At 44.6% G+C, this 22,882-nt stretch overlaps 1 protein-coding gene across 1 annotated transcript in view; it reads left to right on the top strand.

Moving 5' to 3' along the window:
• The window catches only part of CNTNAP2 (contactin associated protein 2), a 1,485,958-nt gene that overhangs the window by 1,321,121 nt on the left and 141,955 nt on the right, over positions 1-22,882 (top strand). Inside the window, exon 20 of the mRNA XM_055084701.1 lies at positions 964-1,097. Within this exon, the coding sequence (XP_054940676.1) occupies positions 964-1,097 (134 nt within the window). The remainder of the gene's footprint in view (positions 1-963; positions 1,098-22,882) is intronic.

Genomic DNA, 22,882 nt, shown 5'->3' with positions numbered 1-22,882 from the left:
TCACAACTTAGCATATCAGTTTTGTTCCTCTGGAAGGAAAATGAAAAACGCGACAAAGAATCTTTGAGGTGATTTACAGTTGGCCAAACTCTTGCTAAATTACTGGCTCCATTTTTAAGCTCTGAGATGTCAAAAGCTATTAACACGAAGATTCCAATTTGAGTAAAAAATGAGATAAAAAGTCGATGCCTTTAAAAATCATAACTAAGAAATAAAAGCTACGTTTGCTGTGCAGATTAATTAAAAGCTGGATCTAGAATATTATATTAGTCTTTTTGAATATTGCTTGTCATTATTGGGAAGAAACAAGACAGAGAAAAAAGAATAATTCGTTGTGGCAAAGTGAACTACAACTGAGAGGCAATGAGGACCCATCTTTTTGCCTTTGATTTGCATTTGGATTGATGAGGTCTCTAACCTAGAATAAAAGCCATTGCTTTGTTTTCTTGCTCTCAGTGAAGCCACCCAACATCCCATGTATTTATCTTCTGTAAATTATGTTTATTCTTAATATTGTATGTTCGTGATTCTTTTATATGCTGAACGTCACACTTTGCCGATGGCATGAGACCATCCCGGCATCCTGCATTTATTTTTTATTTCACAGAGTATTTTGTGGGGCCTGTAGGCGGCTCCATGGTCCTATATCATGTATGTTCTCATCCTGCCACCCCAGGCGCGATCCCGACTTGGATTGTTTATACCATTTGTTGCTTCAACTTGGAGATGATGGTCACTGATGGCTTGTTGTTGGTAGACTGTCAACATGCGTGTGCCTGGTGCTGTGAGCCTTTATGGATTAGTGTGCCTCTGAGCTAGTGACTCAGAATTCAGAACGGAGGCGATATTGATGGACATTGAAGCTGAGTTTAATGGAATTAGCCTCAAGGGGTGGGGGAAGTGACATTAAAATGAAATCTAGAGTGGAGAAACGACTGGGTTTCTTTTCTTTTCTCTCTGTAGGAAGCTTACAGATCCGGTACAGCCTCGGTGGCACCAGGGAGCCGTATAATATTGACGTGGACCACAGGAGCATGGCCAACGGGCAGCCCCACAGCGTTAATGTCACCCGTCACGAGAGGACCATCACTCTCAAGGTACACATGTGTTACTCATCAATCGGATGTGATACAGGGCTGCAATCTCTGTCCTCTGTCGTGCTTGGCTATTGGTTTTGATTGGTTTTGTTTTGGGCGGTTAGGACAGGTGGAAGAGATGCTTCTGATACTTTCTCCTACACATTTCTAACCTGTGAAGTAGAAAGATATCCAGTTCCTACGGGAAGGACAATGACGGAGTTGATGGAGAAGAGATTTCTTGGGAGAAGGTAGAATAAATGTTCACTCTGTACGTTCTTTGTAGCTTTCCTGCTTGTAGCCCTGCACATCTATCAGTCTGCTGCTTTTATCCATTGCAGCATCTTTTTTCTCCATGGTCTCAGATGTCTGAAGCTTATCGCATTTCCCAGCAAAGGTTATTTTGGTTTATCTGACCTACTTCCTTCACGACTCCAATGCAATGTGAATAACTATTTTCTTTTCTTCTATGGGTGCTTTGCCTTAAAAATCCTCAGTACACAAACCTTCCCCAGCATCTCAGACTCTGGTTGTAGGCTTTCCGTACACAAAGGGACGGTTTTATTGTGACGCTCAAACTTTATTTCAGGTTCATGGATTGTCCCTACCCCCACGACCGATTTTTACAATGAAGAGACCAGCCTAGGAGACACCATGAATAAAACATGGCATGAGGAGGTCTCCCTGGGAACTAAGGCAAAGATCAAGGCTGGAACTGTCACTGCATTCTCTAGAAGGAGTTCAAAATAGATACCTGTCAGGAAGAAGAGCAGCAGGGGACGCTGTTTTGTCAGTCAAGTGGAGTGTCATTTGGCAGGGGTTCAGCAGCCTCTCCGACCTCATTCGGATTCGGATTCGGCTGGTAACTGGGAAGTTCAGGTTGCAAAGGAAAGGCACAAGCCCCGTCTCTTCGTGAGCACTGGCGGATGTCAAATTCATAACTTGATACGGAGTTTGCGCTTGGCCTTTAGCAGTAAATGCTAGAGAGCATTTTCAGGAGAGGCCTTTCCTAGGAAAATGACAAGGTGCAGTTACAGCCTATTGCGCAGTCAATCAAATGGGGCGTAAATAAGCTTCTCTCATAGTGATGGGCAGTCGCTGAGTCTAGCGCAGTGCCTGTCACGTGTTAGGTGATGCAAATTACTTGTGGAGTAAACCACGCCCATCTTCCACCATAACTCACGTTGGATTCAGAAAAGCCAGCAAGTCCAGGATTAGTATGGTGGTTTATACCATTACAGGAAAGGCGTGGTTTTATACCATTTTATCAATATTGTGTTGGTTGGCTTTTGATTAGAGGCATTCTCTTGTTTTAAAGTGCGCCATCTGTCTCCTCTCTCAAAGAAAGTGATTATCTTGCCATTTCACCATTGCAAAATAATATTAAAAGTTAAAAAGAGCTCAACAATCAGCTTGAAGGACGGTGTCAAGGAAGGGAGCTGTTTCAGCTGCAGAATTTTGCAAGGTTATTCCTCACCGTCTCCAAGAAAACGCGTCGTGTGTCGGGACTGAGCCCTGTGGGTTGAGGAACCACTTGCAAAGACGAGGGTGGGGTGAGTGGGAGAGGAGAGTCCAGGTGATATAGGCTAAATAATTCCATTTCCTGGTGCGTTTCCCCAAGTGAGAGTCTGGAGTAAAGAAGGTCTAGATGGCCTCCCTTCTGCCAAATTCCACCAACTGGGGAATCTTTGGAAGGAAGCAGCAGCTCTTTAAGAACAAATATCAGCTGATCAGAGCTGCTGTCTGCTACAGTAAATTAGAGATCACCCTGGAGAAGGGGAGAGGGATAGACTATTTTAAGGACTTGGGGCCCTTGAGGAAAGGCCGAGAAATCCACACAGTGGAGGAGCCAGAGGCCTGCAGAGTCCAGGAGACCAAAGCGGGGCTGGGGAGAATTGGCTTCTATTGCTCCGGGTTCTTCTGATCACAAAGGACAGAAAACCAGTTCAGAATTCATTTGTAGAGAAAATTCCTAGGGTAGGTTATAGAATGTAAGAAAGGGAAAACCAAAAGTTTGAAAGAATCCAGGGGACCTGGAGGATTAAAACAAAGCCTAGGCCATGCCCGAGTGCCTCTCTCTCTCTCCCTCTCTCTCTCTCTCTCTCTCTCTCTCTCTCTCTCTCTCTCTCTCTCTCTCTCTCTCTCCCCCCCTCCCTCCCCTTCTCCCCCCTCTCCTTCCCTCCCTCCATCTTCTCTGCTTGCCCACCTGCCTCTGGAGGACTCTGGACAATTCCTCTTGCAGCAGGCTTCATCTTCCACACATCATGGGACACAGACACTGCAGTCGGCTCACATCTTCCCAGTTTTGCTGGGACCAGAAGCAAGGTCCTAGTTTCTCGGTTCTCATTTTAAAATCCGGAGAAGGTCTCTGATTGACCTGGCTGGGGTCACACACTCACCCTGTTGTGAGGAGAGGGGAAAAATGACTGATAGCCCCTAATCAAACCTCATGATCAGAGTGTGGGGAACTGGGGAGAACCCTCCAAGGAGCAGGACTACAGTTCCAGGAAGAGGAAACACGACGGGTGCGAAAACCTTCGGCTGCGCAGTGCGTTGAGGTAAAGGAGAAGATACAAGTGGGAAGCATTCTAAAAGGCACAGAACTAATTCGGCCATAGGAATTGTACCCAGGGTGTTGGAAAGCCCTGTGCCCCACCTTCTCCTTCTGTCATACAATGGGATGCAATTGCACTGAGATTTCTGGACATGTTTAGAAAGCAGATGCCTCAACCCACTTGGATGCAGCCTGGAAAGACTTCATGGTCTGGGGTGCGCTGGTCTTTGTCAGCCCAGCCTCTCCAGTCCAGCCCAGATGGAAAACAAAGGTAGACATGGTGGAGGAAGAAAAGATACGGTGCCTACTTCCAGACAAGCAGGTCAGGCCGATTCCCTGCTCCCATGACCTGCTTTCTTGCAGGCAGGGAGGACTGTAGAGTGTGGACGTAATTCCAAGGGCACCTTTAGAACTCCAAAAAAACACTCTAATTTTTTTTTCCTGGAAACAATCTACAAATCCATCTTGAGAACTTCTACAACCTCAAGAATGTATGGAGAAAGATATAATAAAATGTTAATCACGATTATTTCTGTGGAAAGGGATTATAAATGGCTTCATTTCCTCTAGAGTTTTCTATATTTCCTCATTTTTTAATTACAAGTGTATGTTGCATTTTTATAATCGAACAAAAATGTAAAACACACATATATCCTCAACCCATTCTGATAGCCCCCAGTTACAATAAAATATAATGACAAATATATTTAAATAATTTCAAATTAAAATGTACTTCTCATCAAAGAACAAAAATAAGGCTAACTCAAAGATGAGTTTAAAAGTGCCATGAATGTCGACAGATGAATGGATAAAGAAGATGTGGCACATATATACAATGGAATATTACTCAGCCATAAAAAGGAACAAAATTGAGTTATTTGTAGTGAGGTGGATGGACCTAGAGTCTGTCATACAGAGTGAAGTAAGTCCAAAAGAGAAAAACAAATACTGTATGCTAACACATAGATATGGAATCTAAAAAAATGTTACGATGAACCTAGTGGCAGGACAGGAATGAAGATGCAGACGTAGAGAATGGACTTGAGGACACGGCAGGGGAAGGGAGGCTGGGATGTAGTGAGAGAGTGGCATTGACATCTACACACTACCAAATGTAAAATAGATAGCTAGTGGGAAGCAGCCGCATAGCACAGGGAGATCAGCTCGGTGCTTGTGTCCACCTGGAGGGGTGGGATAGGGAGGGAGGGAGGGAGGCTCAAGAGGGAGGGGATATGGGGATATATGTATACGTATAGCTGATTCACTTTGTTGTACAGCAGAAACACAACATTGTAAAGCAATTATACTCCAAAAAAGATGTAAAAAAAAAAAGTGCTATGGAATGATGCCTTTGGAATTAAGGTAAAATTCTATACATTTATATATGTGCAAACATCATATAATTTAGATGATGTTTGTCAGTGTTTACAGTGTTTTTAAAAGCAGGTTTGCTTTCCTAGCTGGGTTTGGCTAAAGCTAACTTTAAATTAATTTTCATTCCCTGAGCACACACTGTCAGAAATGGTGCTGAGCACTTGAGGGAAATTGACCTTGGATGAAATATTTGCTGCCAAAAAACAAAGTGCCCAGTGTCCACATAGAGAATGAAGAACCGACTCTCAGAGTTCTCAGATGCCAGCACAAACCAGAGCCCAGGACAACCCTCAAGTTGCATCATTTATGGAAACTCACAGTTGCACCCGTGATAAAGCTAAAGGCTTGATGCCAAATGTAAAACAAACCCCGAGCAGGCGGAGAACACCTGAAAAATCCTGTCTGTGATGAAGAACAGTGCCCATTAGCATGCCTCTAGGAACTGAACATCACGATTACAAGGAATAATTTCAAAGCCTTGTGTTACAAATCCTTTCTTCTTACTTTCCTTCCTGCCTGCCGTCCCTGGCTTCACCCGTCCTCCTTCTTTCCTTCCTTTGGTCCCAACCACATCGCACAGGGGATATAAGGTGGTTTACAGGGAGTACATAACACGAAATTGAGAGTTAAAGTAAGTCACAAAAAGTAGGGCCCCAAGACAATGGGGAAATGGAATACGGTTACCCAGGTCAGAAGGTCTCACCCACTTGTGTAAGTTTGGCTCGGAACTTCTTGGTGGCCAGAAGTCCACAACCCATAAGCATAAAATATACCAGTTCTTCTAGGGAAATGGAATTTTTCTTACTCTATCATTCTTTCCTTTTTTTATCTACCATGGATTCTATTCACTGGCATAGCAAGCTGCCCATAGCACGATCCACTTGGCAACATCCCATGCATGATGGTAGCTCACGTTTATTGATGCCGTGGCCCAGGCACTGTGCTAGCACTTGACACACACTTTCTCATTGACTCTTCACAATAGGCTTATGAGGAATGCACCATTAGTATCCCCATTTTAGAGATGTGGAAACTGACACTCAGAGTGTGATGTAGCTCCCTCAAAATTAGGAAGCAGTGAGTAAGTAGCAAAAGCCTAGATGAACCTAGGTCTGCCACACTGAAGTGTACACATGCTCTTAACTGAATCACTTAGTAGAGAGATGTCTGGGAGGGTGACCATAAAATGTTGGAAGTGGATACCTCCGGCCAGTTAGAAATTGAGTGATGTTGTTGAAGTTATAAAATAGTTCAAAAATATGCAGAAGTACAGAGAATAATAAAACATACACCTATGGACCCACCATCCAAACATTAAAAATTTTGGCATTTTGCTATATTTCTTCAGAGTTTTAAAAATGCAGTGATAGTTGAAGGCCCTTCATTCTCCTTGTTACATAGTGGGTACCGAGAGAGGTGGTACACAGGGCCTTCACCAGCGTTTCTGCAACAAATGTGTTTTTCACAAACCTGCTTGATGTAGCATTTCCTTGGGAAAGTCAAGTATAACTTAAAAATGGATTTCAGCCCAAACAGTTCTGCAGGCAGTGGGGGAGAACAGGGTGATGGGAGATGAAGGGGACAAGGGCAGAGGTGATACAACTTTCTGATATTCTCACCTGATCCAAGGATAAAATTAGCTCAAAAAATGAATTAAGTACATGTTCCTTGAATAACTATCAAATATTTAGGGGTTTCATGGAAGTTATACAGTGGAGGGTTCAGGGATATAGTCTCTGGCACAGATACTCCTAATCCATTTTCTCTAAAAATCAAATGAACAGATGGTAAAGATGTATCATTTTGGCTTTCATCTAACTGGAGGACCAGTTCCGTCCGTCTTTGCCAAGAAGAAGCTAACAGATTTCCTGCAAGTAAAATAAGGACTTTCTTAAATAATTCCAAGTCCTCAGAAATGAATGATGATCAGGTCCCCAAATTTTTATAGCCCGAAGAGCGAGACTTTAATTGTTTTCATCGGGAATTTTCAAAACAGATGTCCCTCAGAGTCAGTGAATTCCATCTCTTAAAATAAAGACGATAATTTCTTACCGGCTATCAACCAGAATTTCAACCAAATTGTATAACAGCAGTTGCATCAATTGCTAATTGAGCTGTATACTGAATATGAATCCTAAAAACGGTCAGAGGAAAGTGTTACCAACAATAGCAGCAAACGGTGAATGCTAAACGCCAGGAATATAGAAAAAGGCTAGGATAACACCAGTTGCTGTAACAACCCTAAAATGTCAGTGGCTAAACCCAATGAAAGTCTGCCTTACATCAGATATATTTTTTAAAAAGGAAAGTCCTGTGTTCTGTAGCAGTGATGAAATCATGCTGGGTAGACGCTCTGAGGACGTCCTGCTGCCGCCCTCGGCCATGGGAGTAGTTCCTTGAATAGGCCAAATTCCTGTCCATTATTTGCATGGCTCTCCATAGCTCTCCTCTGAACTGAATGTTGGTGATAAGGCATTCCTTGAAGCTGTGCAGCTTCCAGGGACCGTTTCCTGTAGGTGTCAGTTACACTGAGGGTTGTTTTATACTCACAAGCCTTTGTAGACCAGACCTGCAGTTTCTTTGCCAATACAGTTCCTTCAGAACCTGAGTTGGCTTCTGATCTATCTGCTTCCGGTCAGTTTCGTGTACCAGTAGATACGCCCTGCATTCTTCCCTAAACGTGGCTCTTGGACTGACATAAACATTTGCTTCCAAGGACCCTTGCCTCTCTCTCAAGGTCATGGCAGCTACCTTGAGGCCATCTGAGACAAGAGGCTTAGGTGGTTGTGGTGGGGTAAATACTCTTAATTTCAACCTCCTGCATGCTGCTGAGCCAGTTTGCTGAGCTGAAAATCTTCATGTGCCTTCGTTGGTCAGAGCTTTTTGCAGTTTTATTTCTTACTCTCTGGTGTGAGGCTCTAAATTTTTGGACTTTTCTCTCTTCCCTTTCACTGATGTTTGGAAACTGGCCAATTCTTTTCTGAACTCATCTCTTCCTTGACATAGGCAGCAGGAAACCACTGATAGCCGTGGCCATTCTGGCTCCTTTGAAGCACTTTCCCTAAAGCCACAGGTCATAGGCATTTAGCCTGCCGTGCAGGTTATGTGCGGTGACAGATTTACAAAACATTTGCTTGTATACCATTACTGTCTGTCTTTCCAGCCTCTAATATCCATACCACAGGACCAATGCTACAAATTTTAGGTTTCTCTTACGGCAGGACTCTGCTTCAAGATACTCATTTATGTTCATTGGGGCTACGTTAGCTACTATGACAAAAAACAAGTTCATAGATTGTGGTGATGTTTTCATGGGTATATACTTAACTCCAGACTCATGAAGTTGAATACATTAATTAGGTACAGTTATTTGTAGGTCAAAAATAAATAAATAAAATAGATCACAACAACAATGAAAAATTGTTGGAGGAATTTTATTAGCAGTAAATTGAAAAGTGATTCGATTATAGACTTACAGGGCAGCTATATATGTTAATTGACATGAAACATTGATGGGCAGGGTGGCACCACTTTTTGTTATGTGGAGAAATGTTCAATTGTAAGGCGTTTCAAGTGACCGCCTCAAGCCAGGAGAAATTCTCTCTGTACTGGAAGGGCCTGAATAATCATGTTATGTGGTGCTCAAAATACTTGCATACGTATCCTCGTTTGACGTGCTCAACCTCATGAGTTGGGAACAGCTGGTACTATTAGCCCATTAAACAGCTGAGAAAACAGAGATTGAGGATGTCCAGGTGACTAATAAGGCCCCAGTGCTCACGAGAGGCAGACTCCTATCTAGAACCCATATAACCGGACCCCTCCTTCCGGGGCTGGTCACTGCTCACCCCATCGCCTCTTTGTCGCCTTTGAGAGCCATCAAGAGACCCAGGCTCACCCCTGCCAGTTTGCCTTATAAACTTTTGAAAATTCTTAAGAGTTTTAAATAAAAGTAAGTCTTTTGGAGGGGTTAGTGTTTGAAGTCGATTAGGGTAGCAGTGGGACATAGTAGCATGCTTGTCTGATAAACTCTGTTGACCTGTGTTGTGTTTAGAGACAGGAAGGTGCAGAGAGCAACCTAGGAGGTGATAAGACAGCCTTCCACGTGGCTCAGAGAATGCCACCTGCAGCTGGGAGGTGAAACGTGTACACTAAAGGCTCTATAGGAAAAGAGGTTGATAGAGCAAGCTTTTTAAAAATTGCTGGATCTGCTTATAAAGATGATTTGGTTTAAATGGCTTTTCTCAAGAATATTAATAAAGATTCCAGGAATCCCATCTCAACCCAACACAGGAGAATCCTATTAAGGCAATAATAATAACACTAATAAAGTAGTGGTAGTAGCAGTAGTAGTAGTAGTAAAAGCAATCAATATTTCTTGAGTGTACTAGGCACCAGTCTCTGTCTTACTGCCTTACAGGCTGTACTTTATGCAAATCACGCTCCTGTGAGATAAGTACCATTATTCCCATTTTACAGATGATGAAACAGAGACACAGAGAGGTCAGTAAGGGGTAGAGCTGAGGTACAAACCCAGGTCTGTCTGATTCCCAAGCCCAGACTCTAAACACTGTGATTCAACTGGTATTTAAATTGACCATGAATTAGGTGGTCTGGTCAGAGGCCATAGAGGACCCTTCCTCAGATACATCCACCTACGTTAGAAAACTGACTCGGCACAATTTCTATAAAGTGTTGTTAGATAACAAATGAAAGGTGTAGAAAAGTGCATGCGATATGACCTCAGTGTTAAAAAAACTAATGACATAGAGCCTTTAAAACAAACCATGAGTAGCGTGTATGTTAAACAAGAAACAAATATATAGCCTACTGCAGTTTATGAAAAGGTATATTCATTTTTTTGAAATACCAAATTACATGATAGTCTCCTTAGAAAAAATTAACTGTATGTAATGGAGGGAAAACACTTCTTTAAAAAGAAAAGCCCCATTGAGATTTGCTGGAGGTCATAAAATCGCAACTTTTCTAAGTGAAAAAAGAAGTAAGCAGTCCAACTTTCAGGCCAGTGTTGGTGCCACATAAAGAGTTCCACGTCAGTTTTCCTGGAAGCATGGACATAACCTCTGGTCCTTCCATCTGAGCTTCCTTCTTTCCTGTGCTAGCATGGAGCCTGGCCTGAAATTAGAAGCTGAGGCTCAGATGAATTATTTAAAAATGTGGGCCTTTATTACCCTTGAACTTTCTGCCAATAACGAACAATACTAAAAAGTGTAAAACTGTAAACACAACTGAAAATTTTAATATCAGAGGTTGTTCAAGCCTTTATTTAAAAAAATAGCACTGTTTGGAAGCATTAAATCTTTTTAGGGATGTCAGAACAAATAAAGGAAGTTGACCTCACTAGTCTAAGGCCCTGCTCTGAGACTACATTTACTGTAACATCTTCCCTTTGGCTAATTTAGTGTTTGTCTCCTCTGGAAGATGAGCTCACAGCCTTGGTCGTGCATTACAAGCACGCTTGACAGAAGAGCGGTGATTGCGGGCATAGCGATGAGCCCTTTGATGTCTCTAATCCTTCCCTCCCCGGAGCTCTCTGACCCATGCACTGGCTCTCTGCTTGGGTTCTCAGCAAGTGTATTACTGCTTCTCTTCCTGCATTCATGGAAGACCGACTCAGCTGTTTACTTATGCGGAGGGCATAGGTCAACGTTTTATTTGTTTCTCATATCATTACAGTGGTTTAATTCCACAGAAGATACCTGGGAAGAGAAGAGACAGGAATGTGTCTGTTGAAAACTTGCACATTAATTTGGTCTGCACGTGTGTCAGAGTTTGTTTTGTTTTGTTTTCAGTATTTCCATATATCCAGAGAAGCCCGTTCACAATCGAGACACACATCAAAAACCTCATGACCTCATTAGCTTTGTGTCATTTGGTTTTAGATTGGGCTTTGGGTCCTTGGCCCATGGTAGGGTATTTTAGCAAATTTTCCTTATTTATTTCTGAACAGAAAGTAGGACTGTTTGGTGCAGTGTCTCCAAAAATGAGAAACAAGATACACAACCATCAGTGCCGAGGATTCCTCCCCCTGCCGCCATGTGTTCAAACTGACCTGCAGCTTTAAACTGAGACCATCTGTATACTTAGTGGTCTGGGCACCCACTATGTAAGGTCTCAGTTCCGAGGTGTGCAGTGGAGATGTGTGACAAAATGTTCTCAAGATGATTCTGGGATGTTCCATTAACAGTGCATTTTTTAAAATATTAAAACCATACGATGATCACTAAGAATTTAACACTATGACATGTAATTGACATTAATCTCTTATCCTTGTCCGCCACTCAGCCCACGGCATGATGGGAAATTCCTAACAGCAACCATTCCTTAAGCCTGACTTGAGTAAAATCAGGGGGTCATCAATGCCATCCCATATGGCTGCTTATGAAGTGCAACTAAAATTAACTGAACTTCATTGAGTATACATTGAGGAGAACACATATATGCTGTGTACCTATTACATGAAAGGAATCCAGGTAGACAATGATGAGTTGGTGGGTCAGGAGGAATGCACGAAATGTATCCTTTACCCTCAAGGAGTTTATATTCTGGGAGGAGAGAAAAGCTGTATACACACTCGATATACATTTCTTCAGATGGTAGAAGCTCATTCCACCTAATTCTCCTCAGCAAGAGACTTAACAAGTTGGTCTCCCAACGTATAAATTGGTCTCTCAGCGTATAAATAATAGACTGGGGATCTAGCAGAAGAGAGTATTATGAGTCTTGGCTGGTAATAAGGCTATAGCACATGAAGCAAGATTTCCCTTTGAGGATGGTCTGAGTCTAAACGGAGACCCCCATGGATTGGAATTGTTGTTACTAAGTTGTTACTAAGACATGAATTTTTAAACATCCTTATTGACAGATTCCTCCACTTCCTAACTCTGTGTTCTCTGGCAAGTTACTGAATGCTCTGTTTACGTATTTGTAGAATGGGAATAAGGCCACCTATTTTAATGGGGCGTGTGTGTGTGTGTGTGTGTGTGTGTGTGTGTGTGTGTGTGTGTTAAATGAAAATTTACATGAAAATATCTAGCATCTTCTGTGGCCCAATAAATGCTACTTCCCTTCCTTCCTTCCCAAGTCCCTTCTCTTTCTTAAAAGCAAAAAGTAAGAGAGCAGCTGTTAGGTCATTATCAGCAGGGCCTTCAGAACCAAGCTTCCTGTTCCATCCATTTACAGTTCAACCCAGGGAGCAAGTCCTCAGCACCTTGTACGTTCAGCGGGCAGCATGGCTGGTGCCTTCAGAAGCCACAGTCCAACAGAAGAGACCATCAATCACACAGACATGAACCAGGGGCCCACTGAAGTATGGACTTGTGCTGAGGAAGCACAGAAAACGGGGGGAAATTAATCATCCTGGGGGTGGGAGAAATGGATCAGAGGAGACTGAGGAAGGCATTTGAGCTGTGCCTTAATGTTTGCATGAAGGGCGGGGGGACCACATTATCAGACTTATTTTTTACCACAGGGATCCAATATTTGCTCTTCTGCAATCCAAAAAAATTACGGAGGGAACCGAAGAAAAAATAAGTTTAACCCATCAAACTCATCTGATCTGAAACAGAAAAAGACTCATAATGAATATGTCAACACTTCCAAGTTTTTCACTTCTTTTCTAAAGCAATTTCATCTGCAAAAGAATTATGCGCTCTAAGGCTAGACAGGACCTCCATTCCAGCGCTCCAGAAAAATGTGTTTACTTCGCTTTACATTTCTTACAGCTTAGTGGGAAAACAGTGGCAATACAATTTCTGATCCAGTTTAGGGTTTGAAATGTCAGTTCTCTCTTTTCTCCTCCAGAATGCAGCCAAAGCTGTTGGAGCGTTCATTTTCTCCCCCAAGCACATTAAGTCCATAAATCACCTCTCAAGAAAGAAGGTAAGGTTCCCGGATTTCTATTTCGTCTGGCATGAAAACGAAAGTCCAATCTGAGAGGCATTATAGCGTTATATCCATCTGCAGTGCACTAAAATCACTCTCAAAGATGGTAATTCTCAAAGCAATTTTGTACACAATAGGCAGAGCGTGTTTCCCATGCACGGGTAACTGAAAGCAGGTTCCTATCTCACATAAATGTATCTCCTCTCTGAAAAATAAATGTATCTCCACGCGCAGTCTGAGGTTCTGAAGGGTCACACTCTGCCCTTTTACTCAGTGAAGGGAAAAGTCAGCACGGGGACTGAGGTGAGGATTTGGACGGACCGGGCGGCCTGGAGCGGGTCCTGAGCTAGTGCTAAGATGCCCTCTAGCGGCCCTTAGGCAGGACCAGTGCTGAGCGTGGGGAAGGGAAAACTTCCCTAGGAAACTAGCTTAGGTGAGGCTTCTACAAATGCTCCTCTAATGCAGAGTCCGGGGTTGTAACGTGGGTCATCTGCATTTAATGTGAAATACTGGGATGGCCGTGGGGCTTGGTGTTGCTTATGTAAATGGGAGCTTGATGTCACGCTCAAAGGTACAGCCCAGGGATTCCGTTCCCACCTGTGCTTCTCACAGCTCTGTCCCTGAGCCCTGGGCACTGGAGAGCCCGAAGAAATGTTTGCTGAGTGACTGGGTAAATGAATGAATCACATTTATAAATAATGGATTCTGCGCACGTGTGCCGCATTTGAGAGTACAAAGATTCTTTCTGCTTCCTAAGGTGCATTTGATTTGCATTCTTCCCTGTCGTGGCTAGTGACCTAAAAGAATTAGCCCCACCCCAGCATCCCTGAGATGAGGAGATGCGATCCGAATGCTGGAGGGGATGGTACTAAAACACCTCACGGGTGGAAGCGAGGGTCTGAGCTGGTAGTTCAACAGTGAAGATGGCGCAAGGGCATCAAAAAGGAAGTGGAAGTAAAAGCAAGTAAAGCCACTGAGTAGATCCTGCCGCTCCTTCCAGCATACCCTCCCTATATTGTCACCCAGGCCACCAGCAGAAGGCAAACTGGAGGCCAGAGAGAAATGAGCCCTCTCTACCCCCGCGAGGATGACGTCGGCATCTGGATTATCGACCCACAGCCTCTGCCTTTGCTTGTGTGCGTGAGCCCCACAGCCGAGCACCACAAATGCACAGTGGTGCCAGCGGCGAAGTAACGGACAGGCTGCTGTAGCCTCCGACCTCCGACGTTGAAGTCATCTCCGAAAACCCGTCCTGCAGCCAGAGGTGGATGCAGACTGCCAGGTCATGTAAACCAGAAGGTCCCTCAAAGGAGAGGTAGCAAGATGGGGGCCAGGGGGACACCAGGCGGGGCGGCGCCGGGCTGCCCCTGCCCTCCACTCATTCCCCGGGGTGCTTGGCGCAGCTGCCGTGGACATCCTGCCAGCCTAGGTTTGCAACAGCACGGGAGCCGGGCAGACACAGTAGAGAGGCTCAGACTCTACGGGCGCACGGACCTCCGGGCTGTACCCCTCGGAAGCTGTGTGTCCCTTCAGGCAACGTAACTCAATCCCAGGGCCTCGGCTTCCTCAGCTGTAAAATGGGGTGAATGAGAGTCTGTGCCCACAGGGCTGTTTGCAGATTCCGTGAAATAGTACGTGTAAAGTACCGAAGGTGGGATCTGACCTGGAGCTGACTCTCAAGAAATGTTAGCTGCTACACTGACGACGATGTTGATAATATGGAAGAGGGGGAAGAAGAGGATCAAACTCTGGGGGGATATTCTTTGCACGCTTCCTCCTTCTCCCAAATCCTTTCAGCTACATATTCTTTCTTCCCAAGATTGTCAAGGGAACCCAGGCGGCATGTCAAGAACCAAACCTTCTCTAGAAGATTGATTCATTAAGAGCTGGGACCTGGGCAGAGTACAGAGTGGGTCTGGGGTCAGCATGAGGTCCAGGATCCATAGACTCACCCAAGCCTTTCCTGGAGTAGATTCGAATACAGGCTCCAAGTCCAAAGCTGCATCTAACAGGCTTCCAGGCTGAGAATTATCTTGGTCCATTTTGTTACAGCTTTAACACGCACGCCCGCACGGCTGCGTCACGAGAGAAGTGAATGCTCTCCTTAGATTTCTTAGCTCATTTCCTCTAGTCTTTCCTATTTCCCATTCCTCACCACCTCTACTAAATTCCTCCACCCCTCCCCACGGTCCACTTCTTGGAACAGGCTCCAAACACAGCCTTAAAAAACTGCGTTGTTTCCAGGGAGCAGAGCCTTACTGCTTTCTGTAAAGCCAGCAGAACTGGTCATCATTCGAGCCGTTAGACCCCGAATTCACCCCACATTCTGAAGTCACTCTGTGTTTAATGATTTTCTTGATACACCTTTATACTCTTTCACCTGGAACAGAATTTAAAGCATGTGGATATCAGTCCTCTGATAATTGCCAATTTTTAGACTCCATCCTGAATGTTGTTATTGCTGCCAAAACCTACTGGCAAAGTAATATCGATAGAGCCTCTGTACAGAAAAGAATGTGTTCGCTGAGTTTTCTTAATATCAAGGACTTTAACTGTAGTACAGTTGAAATCAATAGTAATGTAACCTTTTCAACCACATAAAATGAGTTCATTTTTTTAATTAGTCTTTTTCTGCCATTACAGTGTCATGATTGCAGGAGGAATGAGGTCAACCTAAGCTTTAATGAAAGACCATTCAGGAAACAAACTCAAACTCATTTAGATACTGAAGCCGGTGCCTTAAAAAGATCAATAAAGTAAAAGCACCTGGGGTCGCTTTACTTATTACACCCCACATATAAGAATCATTCCACAAGCGCGATGTGAGCAAACCTTTAAACCTAGAAGACCAGCCAATAAGGAAGAAAATGCTGTTTCATTAAATAGGTTTAGAACCGTAAAGCCACGTACAGCATTTAAATTTTCTCTCCGTATTTTAAACAGCATCTGGAGAAGAATCATTGATCAGTGAATTGACTTAGGAAAGTCATTAGCTTTTAGGGTTAGCGGTGTGACAGCGATAGAAATCGCAGGTTTTTTTTTTGTTTGTTTTGTTTTTTTGCGGTACGCGGGCCTCTCACTGCTGCGGCCTCTCCCGTTGCGGAGCGCAGGCTCCGGACGCGCAGGCTCAGCGGCCGTGGCTCACGGGCCCAGCCGCTCCGCGGCACGTGGGATCCTCCCGGACCGGGGCACGAACCCGTGTCTCCTGCATCGGCAGACGGACTCCCAACCACTACGCCACCAGGGAAGCCCGCAGGTTCATTTTTTAAAAATAACAAACACCGGATTGTGCTCTAATGACCAGGAGCCTTAGAATTGCAGGGAGCCAGGAAATGTTCTTTCTAACAACACAGTTTGGTGTCCTGCACATAGTTATGTGTATGAAATTGAATAGCTACCACTGAGTCCGTGGACCTGGGTCAGACACAAACCTCTTGGTGCCTCAGTTTCCCCAGAGCTGAGTATGACAATATCTTTTTCCACCTCCTTCCCCAGATACGAAAACAAAGATGATTGTCACAAACCTCTTCCAGTTCTTCTCTATAAACAACAATGTAAATTGCAAACTTTAGTCATAATATTTGCTTAGAATAATTTTAGAATTGGAATGGTCTTTATGGGCCATTGAATCCAACCTCTGACCCAACTTAGAATCATCACCAGTCCCTCCTGATATCACCGGATATGAGAAACATGCTATTCTTCTTTTTTTTCTTTTATTGAAGTATAGTTGATTTACAGTGTTGTGTTAGTTTTTGGTGGACATCAAAGTGATTCAGTTATACATACATATATATATATTCTTTTCCAGATTCTTTTCCACGATAGGTTATTACAAGATATTGAATATAGTTCCCTGTGCTATGCAGCAGGACCTTGCTGATTATGTATTTTATATATAGTAGTCTGTGTATCTACTAATCCCAAACTCCTAATTTATCCCTCCCCCACTGAAATGTAGTGGGGTGTTCCCAGCTGGGAACATCTCCTCGGCACATCTTCAGCTTTGCTCCACAAGGTGGCTGGAAGGCAGAATCGCTCGGAAGTCTGTGTGTGGCGTTAGGAGGTCTGAGGAGTCCTGTCATTTACTAAAAGACGTGCCTAGAAGGTGATGTGGTCAGAGGGGGAATTTGCGGCTTATGCCAAGGTCTCCCTCTCCTCACAGGGAAGCTCCCTGAGCAGTCAGGTCACCCTGGGACAGTCACCCGCCTGTGCCCAGGTGGCCTAGGGGCTGGACGGGTGTAACCTCAGGAGTGCACACCGGCAGATGCCTGACGCGGCCAACATGCTCGCTCCGAAGACCTGTCCGATCGTGTTCTTCAGTGAGGGGCTCATCTTCAAAGGAAGTCCTCGTTTCTGGACCAGTCACAGCCGGGGCCCCCGCGGAGAACTTGACAATCAGAGCGGCCACACCCACCTCCACACTGGCCGTCCCAGCCTCAGCAGACCGACGACCGGACAGCAGTACCATCCGCACAACAGCCTACAGTGGTTTCCCTGTCCGTAGGCAGGTGGTTCTAACACATCGTGTTTACTGATGGCTTTGTTAAAACGTCCCCCCAAAAACTCACCCAGGAATTTGCCAGGAGCCAAATTTAAACAACCAACCCCTGAAAACGTGTGCTGGACAAACCAAGATGACAGAAGCCAATAAAGACTGAAACAGAAAGGGCCCCAATCATATCTGTCGTGTTGACATTGTTTCTCATAACTGTTCTCCCTCATAGTTCTTTATTCTTTTCATGTAATTAATAGAAGATTTAGCCACCGCGTTGTATAATTGTAGCAACATTATGCTTGTTAATACCTGTTTTCAGAATTGACCTTCCCTAATTTTATTTTATTTCTCTTCTTTGTCTTCCTCCTCCCTTTTTCCATCCATTGATTTGTTTTTCCTTATTCCCGGAAAGTCGTTTTACAGTCTATCAAAATGTGTTTTGCCTTGAGATTTTCAGGAAACTATGCCACATGAAATGATTTAATTGATGCTAATTGTGTTAACTATTATCTAAACTACACTAGGTGTAGTCATTAAATTTGACGGCTGTTAAAGTGATTTTAAACGTAAAAGCATATAAAAATCATAAGCTATTCTCACACTAGATCTCTAAGAAGGAAATCAGAAGAATAATTACTAGATACGGTTCAGATGTTGATTTTCAATGCTTTAACCCTCGTCTTCTGAGTGCTCATGTGCCAGCAGTCAAAAGACAAACCTGAAACCCCTAAATAAGCTCCGACCAGATTCTTTGAAAAAATTGTGCAGCATTTGGGCCCTTCCTGCTATAAACATCTTCGAAATTAACTTTATTTAAAAAATGCTATATCAGCTATGAAATGAGAATTTCTCCTCTCATCCTTTGATATTTATAAATATTATAGGGATTTATTGATTTTTAAAAAATCAGTTTGTTCTTTTTAAAAACTTTATGCTTTCAGTAGTATTCAGAGTTTTTCCAGTAGGTGGAGTATTAGACTAGGGAAAGTAGATTAACATTCGAAAGCTAATTTTTTTTCTTTTTACTGTTTTGAGAAATTTTTTATATAAAACATAAATCACCTAATGGGCTCACTAATTCTTTTAATTGCATCAATACCACAGGATTTCAATTGCGCTAGACCTTCTGAGGCAAAATATGTTGTACTGATTACGTTTCCATAATAAAGATGGCATGATGACAATAGTAATAAGTACTTATAATAACTCTCATTTTAAAATTGCTTATCAAGTCATAAATGGAAACTCCTGACATCTCTGAAAGAGAAATTATGTGCATGTACAGGAAAGAAAGATGTGTCTCTTAAATCCTTTATTTCTCAGACCTTAACCATTTCTGGAAAAGAGCATTCCTTGTGAGTTTAATATTGGTTCAAGGCCGACCCTGCCACTTGCAGTCTGTGACCTGGGGCAGGCCACTAACTCTCCTGGCACCCTGCTTTCTCCTCTACATTTGTAGGCAAAAGGTGATAAGCTAGCTCTTCGTAAGGCCCCTACCTGCTTGAATATCCCGGATGAATCTGTCTGTTTTGTGAACATTTTCTCAGGGCGAACGTTGCGAGCACATTTGCTGAGACGTGCGAGTGCATATGGCAGAGACAGCTCTGGGTCCATGGCCTGGGTCTCAGAACTGAAAGTGAGAAAACTCCGCCTGGTCTCCGGGGCAGTGACTCTCCTTCCGCCCTCTCTCCATCACTAGGATTGGCTGCAGGGGAACAATGTGCTGATGGAGCACTTTACAAGGTGATGCCCTGGAGCTGAGACTCAGCAGAAGATTCTGCTCAAAGCCCCAGGCACCTGGGAAAATACTACTCCTTAGGCCCATAGTAGCAAAACATTTTCAATCAGAGAAACCTTAAGTATTTCCTGGTTCAACCTCCTTGTTTTACAAATGAGGAAACAGGTCCAGGGAATCTTCGTGAAGTGTCCTCACCCAGCTGTTCAGTGGCAGAGCCAGGACCAGTCTCCTGGCCCGCCCTCGCGCCCCCGGACCACCCTCCTGTCCTACGCTGGAAGTCCAGCCAAGTTCCCTAGTGACCCTGGCAAGGACAGCAAGACTCAGACTCCTTCCCACCCTCCAAGGAAGAGAAACGAGGTCCTATCAAAGGCACGTCTTCTGAGGGTGAACAGAAGAAACGATCGCCACTTTTCCTCCTTTTTGCATTTCCTTGGACAGGTGATTTAGAGTTGAAGAGAGCCTCCAGTTCCCGTTTGCAAGGTGTTCTCCATCCTAGAAAGGCTGGGCGTCCGTGGATTCAGCAGGATCTTTCCTAGATGTGGAAGCGAAGTCTCCTCTCCTTGGTCTTAGAGTAGAAGGACCCCAGACCCAGGCGCAGGCTGAGGAGAAGGGGGCTGAGGAGGTGAACGCATCTGCCTTGGTTCTAGGCTACGCCACCTCTAGCCTTGCTGAAAATTCATTCATTAAAAGGAAGTCCCCCACGTGGCTGAGTCCAGCTCATCAGGGGACGGCAAGGAAGCTTGGCGCCGGTAATAAAGTGAGTGGGTTAGATAACATTCCCAGAACAAGAACTAATTCAGTCATTGTGTTTGGTGACAGAAGAGCAGAGCTTGCCAGGCAAAGGACGCAGCGAAAAGGGAGCCCTGGAACATGTTCCAGAGAACATGGTGGTCCAAGGGCTGAAAGATGTTGAGTAGGGTCAGAGCGGAGGGGCAGGGGGGAGGGGAGAGCAATACCCTTTCCTCATCTAGGAAGATGGCGCCTTCCCCTCTGATCGCCTCAGGGGCATTTTGTCCGTCCTGAAGCAGCAAAGGCTCCCTGGCTGGTCCACCTGCAGGTGACTGACCTATTCCTTCACAGCGGGGCACCAGGTAGCCTGTTCAGGCACCTCTTTACAGGTGTGCATAGCTATCCTGAGAATGAAAGCTTGACAATTTCTAGTTTATTTCATGGTTCTGTTACAGGGGAGAGTGTTTCTTGGCCTCTTTCTTCTCTTTCTGTATCTATAAAACAGCAGGGCTCCTAAGCAGTTTAGGGCAAAACCAAAATAAGGTAGATGTCACCGTGACCTCCCAGATGGCCCCCTGCCCTCAGCATCCTTGGTTGCCCTTGGAATTGGAGGGATAATCGTGTGTCCTGGCAGTACCGGCGGGCAGAGGCTGGTGTGCTGGCCTCCACAGTGAGGCGCTTGTGCTTCCCAGCCACGTGGGCCCAGGAATGGCTTACGATGAACTCACAGCTCCCAGAGAAGCAGGGTCTCCCAGAGCATAAAGATTCAGGTCCCAGACGAGCCATCAGTCAGTGTCCTTCCAGGATGGAGTCTTCCAGGATGGAGTCAGGCTGGCTCACCCAAACCCGACGGCCATAAAATTCTCTGCAGGCTTCAGTCAGTTGGATTGTCCCTAGAGCTCTTCTCCTCTAAGAGCAGAAGTTCCAGTGGAAGTAAAACCTTGGTTTTCCATATCCTAAATACACACACATACACACACACACCCCAACACCAACATGGCTCATTCAATAAATGATAAGCGAGCCTCTAAGATGATACAGACCCATTTCATGTGGGTAATAAATGGACCAGGAGATTTACTAGATAATCTCGCAGAATAGAAAGCCAGAAGTGCAGAGGTGAGGTGCCATCCCCTGGGCTCCAATGCCCGGTGTCTTTCCTCTGCCTGCCTAGCCCACAGCTCAAGGTTTCGCAAGCGTGTGCGCCTCGGGCCGTGTCTGGGAGAGCGAGAGGTGGATGGGGCGGGCCCCTGTCCTCGCAGAGTCACTGTCGAGGCAGGGGACCCTGTAACGGGTAGCAGACGCACATGAACTCTACTTTTCAGTCTCCCGCTTGCGTCTGTGTTTCTCCTGTGTCCTCTCCATGAAGGAGAACGATGCGACTTGGAGTCAGGAAGAGGTGGGAAACATTTACATGGATTTACCCTTGATGCTGGGGTCAGTCTTGCTTTTCCCCGTTCTCAGTTGTGAATGGTCTGGGGCTTGCGGGACCCCCATCTGCAGACCTGCAAAGGGGATGGAGAATAAGGTGGGAGAGAAAGATACAGCCTCTGCTCTTTAAACTCCCTTTCCTGTAAAGTCCATCGGAGTTTCCAGATCGAAGGGATGGACTGAGACAGGTAACAGTGAGACTAGCTGATAGTTGTTTCTCACCCCTCTTTTCTGTTTGCGCTGGCCTCTACCCGTGTTTAAACTTGGAGTAAAACATCCATCAAGATGGTTTGTTCTGAATTCAATATTGCTAAGCTGATTCCCAGTATTACCCAGAATTAGGGATTAGGAAAAGAGGCAAGAAATCCCGGGCCCTTGTCCGGAGCCCCGGAAATGTGTCCTCGGGCCAGTGTATCATGACCCTTCGTCTCCAGACGTGAGGCTGGGCCCTCGGACGGTGAGAAGTGACCACGCTGCCTCAGTCTTTCTTCCCTCCTCCTTCCGCGCCTCCTCTAATTCTTCCCCAAAACCTAAACAGGCTGAGGAAATCCCTTCAAACTCTGCCAGGACAAACTGTGGCTTAAAATGGAAATGAACTGAAATCACAAAATAATACCTGAATGACATTAAAGCTCTGAACTCAGCGTGTGAGATGCGAGGCCCAGCCTGAGTCAGAACGATGGTAAATGTCGAACAAATGAGTGTCCCTTTAAGGTGTCCTGGGGCACATGGTGTCACAGTCTTTAATTTTAATGAGGCTCTATTACACAATCTCTTATTGCCGCTTAACTGCCGGTGAAATGTACAGCAAAATAGCTCATGTGGACCCCAAAGAAATTACCTTGAAATTATTGCACTTGACCATGACAAATGCACCAGGGTTCGTTGGAAGAGTGGCAGCCACCTGGTAATATAAGTGAAACAGTATAATGTGACGCGTCCTGAGGCTTTACAGGTTGAGCTGTACTTGCCTAATCTGATTTAATGCATTTTCTCCTTTAAATGTAAATACTTAAAACACAGCTGATCTCTCCCCTGGTTGAACCAGTGGGGCTGGGTCAGGAGACTGTCCCTTTCAGCCTAACATTGTCTTTGTGGCTAGGTGTAGCTGGGTTGGAATGTCAATTCTGCCACATACTCCTTTTCTGAGTTTGGATGCTTTTTGTAATATCAAAGCAAAGGACACTATGCAATATCTATTAAATGAGTTAAGATGTGAAAAGCCTGGCACAAAGCCTTGCACACAGTAGTGGCTCAATACGTGCGTCCTCCTTTTCCTGGTGTAGATGCCTGGGTCCAAACAGGAGACAGAAATCACATAGTGGGTTAAACATAGGGTTTTGGTATAAGAGTTTTTTTAACATCTTTATTGGAGTAAAATTGCTTTACAATGGTGTGTTAGTTTCTGCTTTATAACAAAGTGAATCAGTTATACATATACATATGTCCCGTAGATGCCTGGGTCCAAACAGGAGACAGAAATCACATAGTGGGTTAAACATAGGGTTTTTTTTTGTTGTTGTTGTTGTTTTTTTTTTTTTTTTTGTGGTATGCGGGCCTCCCACTGTTGTGGCCTC

This window comes from Physeter macrocephalus, chromosome 5, assembly GCF_002837175.3.
Source record: "Physeter macrocephalus isolate SW-GA chromosome 5, ASM283717v5, whole genome shotgun sequence".
Classification (NCBI taxonomy): domain Eukaryota; kingdom Metazoa; phylum Chordata; class Mammalia; order Artiodactyla; family Physeteridae; genus Physeter; species Physeter macrocephalus.
Note: the sequence above shows the minus strand (reverse complement) of the source record. Positions and strands in the feature narration are given on the sequence as shown.